Source organism: Gekko japonicus, unplaced genomic scaffold, assembly GCF_001447785.1.
Source record: "Gekko japonicus isolate JY-2015 unplaced genomic scaffold, Gekko_japonicus_V1.1 scaffold903, whole genome shotgun sequence".
Classification (NCBI taxonomy): domain Eukaryota; kingdom Metazoa; phylum Chordata; class Lepidosauria; order Squamata; family Gekkonidae; genus Gekko; species Gekko japonicus.
In genome coordinates, this window is record NW_015174300.1 from 709960 (window position 1) to 715729 (window position 5770).

The 5770-nt window shown below is 39.3% G+C and overlaps 1 protein-coding gene across 1 annotated transcript; it reads right to left on the reverse strand.

The window, feature by feature from the left end:
• Positions 1-4519: 4519 nt before the first annotated feature.
• Positions 4520-5767, reverse strand: GPR63 (G protein-coupled receptor 63). Its single transcript, XM_015424100.1, has one exon. It carries the CDS (start codon positions 5765-5767, stop codon positions 4520-4522), a length of 1248 nt encoding a protein of 415 aa, XP_015279586.1.
• Positions 5768-5770: the final 3 nt, after the last annotated feature.

Sequence of the window (5770 nt, forward strand, 5' to 3'; positions counted from 1 at the left end):
TGAGAAGTGGTGCTTGTCAATGAGATGTCCTTGTTTGTAAACTGATTCTTCTACTTGTTAACAGGACTGTATAGAATAGACAGTTTTTACTGCATGTGAAATGGTCCATAATGCTGTGAACCACTGGTCTCATTCTAAACAACTGAGGAACACCAAATGGATATTGTTATAACATCCCTACAACCAGAGTACTTGCTGCAAAAAAGTGGCATTCATCTTTTTTCCTCCTCTTGAAGTTATATGTAAACTTCCTCTTTTGCAACCCATCCACCACATAATAATTTTCACATAATACACAACAACTGTAATTACTATGAAAACATTTTAATAGGTCAGCTTTTCAAGTATAGACATAATTTGTTAACGGCAGCAGACTCCTTCTGGACTGCTAAATAGTTTCCCCCCATTGTTTCCTCAGTTTTTTTCCCAATGGAAATGATATGTACATCGCAAGCAATTCAACTTGGTTAAAACTATACATTTGAGATGTCCCTATGTACTGCTTTTATGTGAAAAAAGAAAAGAAAAAGAAAACCAGGTCGTATCAACAAATAGTTCTAAAACACATTGAAGAAATTTGTGAGCATTTCACCTTCAACAAATGCATACTCTGGTGTTTTGTTTTAATATAACAAAAATAAACACATACATTTTTTTAAATGGGTGGGCAGAACGGCATGAACTGCTAGTGGCAAGCATCAGCAACAGAAAGAATACCAAACTCTGCCTGTTACTTAAGCATAAACACAGGTTTTGTTTTTTTTAATTTGAAAAAAACTCACTATAAACAAAACAAATGTACATAAAACCGTAAAACCCCTCAAGGCATGTACAATGTCCCTCAAGAATTCCCAGTGAAAACTGCTTCCAGCAACATATTTGTACAACAAATGTGACAGTGTTGCCTAATCTGTTTCAATAACCACAAATATAAAAATACAGTCAATTTGATTTTCCATACAGCAAGCCTTTTTGTTTGTTTCCCAGTAGTAAAGAGGAAACACATCATATGATTTCAAGCAAAATATATATAAAAAAGAAACACACTCATCTAGTTCATACCCAGCCTTAATAGATTGTGATTTAAAAACTGAAAGGAAATCAATGTGACCATTACCTTCAGAAGTGCATACAATTTATTCCTGTAAAAATGGGCGTAAACATTATTGAGGAGTATATGTATGCCTGTGTGTGGGCCACAACCAAGTGAAGAGCTCCCCCATCTAATAGGATATAGACATTCATCCCAAAACAACAAGGCACTGTCCTAAAATGGCATATTAAAAAGCAAGAGACAATGTTCTAGAATACATGGGTTTAAATTGTCTATAACAGAAAAAGTAAACATGCCCACTTTTCTGTAGCTCACAGCCTCAAGTTAGTTCCTTTGCTGATGCACAAGCACTGCAATCTTAAACAGATTTAGGCCCATGGATTTAAAAGGGTATAGATCTGCTTAGTGCTCTTTACATTTGCCTCTTCCAAAATCAGCACAATCTAGGAAAACTACAGTATAAGGACAACATAAGTCAGGGAATAATTAACTATGAAGAGTGGACTAGACTACTAGAAGCTCTGTCTAACCCCTTTCCTCAACCACTCCTTTACCCAACAGTCTCTCATTCCTTCTAAGCCCCTAACCGAAGGGGGGGGGGTGCAACTGAACTTCTGGGATTGTCACCTTTTGCACCACACACCAGATTCTGCTCATGCCACAAAACACAACCCTGCTTGCCCACATTGGGCAGGGAGATGCTCACTGAACATGGATTGCTTTGTTCCCAGTATATTAAGAGTACTCTAGGCTTATGCAGTCTCCTGTCTAAAGGCTTGCCATATGCTCAAAGAACACTTCCTGAGGGAAGTGGTTTCAGAAAAAAATGCAAGAAGTTTAAGAAGAGATCTACCGCTCCTAGAAATGATACCAACGCCCATGCCTTCAAGTTCCTTGGGCTGAATTTGGTCACAGGATTTAAACTCTGTGGCATATGGTGTATTAAATCATTATTTGGTCCAATATCAAAATGATTTTCAGTTCATTCCAACCAAGGGAATGGACAGTCTTTGGGACCAAAGCCCCAGGCCAACAGCATCTGATTATGCATCTTTTTTGTTTTCCTACTCAGATTATACTTTATTGCATCCATGCTGCATTCCTCTGGAAGACAGAACAATGGTATTGTTGCTGGCAGCAATGGTGGGTTATTCAGTCTGAAACTGATATCTGTTAATAGCGTTCACCTATTTGGCAGAAAGAAAAACAAATGGGCAGCTTTGAATAACAAACCCTATTTTTCCCCATGAAATGGATTTCTGTGAGGATGGAACACTTTATTCACCATGATTTAAAACAAACAAACCCCCCCACAAGATCTCCTGCTCCTCCTCTGACCACACAATAGTTCTTTATGTTACTATGGTGCTAGCGAAGAACTCAAGAGTATTTTAAAAGAAACTGTCATCTAGGCCTATTATGAACTGAAACAGACTTACTACTTTATTATGGTTTGTTTTTCCCACATTGCTAAAATTCATTTATCAGATTGCTGGTACACATTTCAAAACATTTCTGAATTCTCTCAGATAGGAACAGATGTTTTCAGGGCAATCATCAAACCAAACAAAGCAGGTGAGTCATACACACACACACACACACACACGTGCACACGCACACACCCCGACTTTGAAGAAAGAGGGCAAAAGTCAATCTGGTCCATGCCAGAAGTGAAATACCACATTAATCTCTTGGGAATATGAAAAGAGGTGGAAAATCCTATTTACTCTCACTGTACAGAACTCCTCAGCCCAATGCCTTCTTCCAAAAACATTTCTTATTGAAGAAATCTACACATTAATCAATTTGTTATAAATTTCAACAAGTTTATAATTGTGCTTTGTAGTAGTGTGATCACTTTGTAAATAGAAGTTAATCATACTTTCCCCCCTCTTTTTGTAGTTTTGCTTGGATCCAAAATACCTCGATTAGTTCCACAAGCTAGATTTAAGCTATTTAAAACAATTGCCCTTTCCTGGCCACACAAAAACCTTCTCTTGAATGTGGGAGAGTGTTTCAAAAGGAGAGTGAGACAGGGAAGAAGGTTTGGAGTTAAGAGGGAAAGTAAAAATTCCACTGGCTGTGGCCAAGCCTTGGATGCACCTTAAATAGATCTTTGGATCCTGGTTTGTATACTTAAAAAATAAATATGGCATCAATTCTCATTGGCCTGTGTCAAAAATTAGGTACAATTCACAGAAATTTAAGCCATGCTTATGTCCCATTTAAAGTAACAAGACACAAACCAAAGTGTGAAACACTTAAATCTAATGGAAATTCATAGCATTTACCTAGGAGCTTAATTTGTTGCCATTTCCATAGGACCTGCACATTCTAACTATACTGTGGATTGTGCGGAACATCCATAATTAAACCCTCATGTACAGCGACATGCACAAGATACACCTGAAATTCAAGTAAACTCCATAGCCCCAACAGAGATTATACATCTGCTCTCCTGAAAATAACATTTGTTATCAGGTCTAAACACTAAAACACTACAAAAGTTGAAAACAAATAAACTCACCCTCTAAATCCTTACCCCAACCCCAAGTATTTAATTTAAAGTGCACAAATATAGTCAAATCTATTTTAACATGACTAAAACTTTTGAAAACAATGTTAAAATTAAAACAGTTTTTGGCTGTACTACATTGGCATAAAGCAGTGAAGTTTATAAAAAACAAATGTTCAGCTAAATGTACCGTAAAATAGCAGCATTAAGAACTTCTACAATTAAATGGATCTGCAGTCTTTAGCATAAACCTGACAAATATTCAAAATGGGTTTTTCCTGTCCAAGCACAAAACCCTGGAGGTAGTGGCCACAATCTGCAGAAAGCTTCACATGCGCGTAAAAGGGAGAATTATATAGGGTTGGATCCAGACTAAATGTTCTCCTAATGGAAGGCACTTCCATCAATAGCAGAGAACTTCCTTGCCTCTTCCCTCCTGCTGCAGCCTGCTTATCTCTCTGAAATGATGCTCCTAGCAGGACAGGGGACCCTCAGGAATGGCAAGAGAGGAAAACTGGGGTGTGTGTATGTGTCTGCAGCAGTGAGATGGAATTGGTGGGAATGACACTTCTGTTTTGTTAGCAGTTTATTTGAGGATTTCACTGCAGCAGGTACAACAGAGGAAGAGGAAAGCTTCTTTTTTTAAAAAAAACAACCCTAAACTGTAGCTTGCCTCTTCAGCAGCAGGAACTGCTACAACAAACTCTTCAGAAGAAAGCAAGCTCTGGCTGCATACATATTCTTCCCCAGGCACATGTAGTTTCTTTGGCTTGTGGCCAGTAACTTTGTTTAGTCATACTCCATTAGCAACTGTGATCACTTATTTGAAATTGCACATGATACTGGAATACATACTAAGGTTATAAATATGGCAGCTGAAGATGCCATATATTAAAAAAACAAACCATAAGCATACATCAGAAAACAACGGTGTCTAATTGCTGCAAGTTCTATACTACAGACCGGTGCTCCCCGCACACATAGATGGCACTTGGCCGTATGCGTCTTCTGGTATGCCCAGGTAACTGCGGCAAAAATTTCAAGTACTTGGGCATCAAATCCAAGCACGCATCATGAAATTTTTTAATCCTCCAGTAGTAAATTAGTGGATTCAGGGCAGACTTGAGGTAGCAGAGCCAAAGGAGCCAAGTGCTTATCTCGAAAAAGTTGTGCTTGTGATAGAAGTGGCTGTTGAATGTGGCAATAAGGCTGTAGGTGGTGAAGGGTGCCCAGCAGATTATGAAGACAACAAACAAAATCAATATGGTTGTGAAGGCACGAGTTTTAAAGCTCATATCGATGTTCATCTGGAAGGGTCTCTGGAGGCTCATGAGGCCAAGTTTGCTGGCTTGACTGAGGCATATGCTATCCGGGTGGCTATGGATACGAACTGCATTGTGCCGTAAAGTGTTGAGGATGCCCATAAAAGAATACAACATCACCAAAAATGGAATGAAAAAGGAAATCAATACTACTAAGATCACATAGGCACGATAGCTGGGGTTTGTGGTGTAGCCAAAAACGCACTGCGGAGCCTTAGAAGGTATCTGTAGGCTGGGGTTTCCCACAGAGAGTGGGAAAGACACAACAAAGGCTGTAGCCCATGAGACAGCAATGAGGATCTTTGCGCGGTATGGATTCAGTTTATCCTGCCTCTGAACTATTATAAGGAACCTGTCGATGCTAATAATGAGCAGAATGGCTACTCCTTCTATGACGAATAGCCAGAAAAACATGGCAGAGATTCTGCAGAAAATGTCCCCAAAAATCCACTGAGTGGTGATGATGGTTATCAGAGCAAAAGGCATGTTTAGCACAGCAAGCAACATGTCTGCACAAGCTAAGCTTGCTAGGAGAATGTTAATAGCAGATCGCATTGCAGTCTTTTGATAGACCATGAGGCAGACAACAAAGTTACCCAGGAAAGAAAGCAAGAGTATAAATATCATGGCAGCAGAGAGAATGATCTGAAGTGGCAGGCTCAAGCTCTTGAAGTCTGGTTGTTGTACTGTAGGGGCAGCTGTACCATTGACTGCCAAAGTAGTTACCTCAGTGGTAACCATGGCACCCAGAAGATATTTCACTGGTTGTGTTGTGCCACTACGTACCAAGAAAAAAGGAGTGGTGATATTTATGTAGGCATTTTCGTAGACAATAAAAGTTGCATTTAATGTCCCCAAACGAGCTGACCTCAGCATTGC

Excerpts from the sequence above, each read along its gene's own strand:
- GPR63 (XM_015424100.1), bottom strand. The coding sequence starts at position 5,767 with ATGCTGAGGTCAGCTCGTTTGGGGACATTAAATGCAACTTTTATTGTC.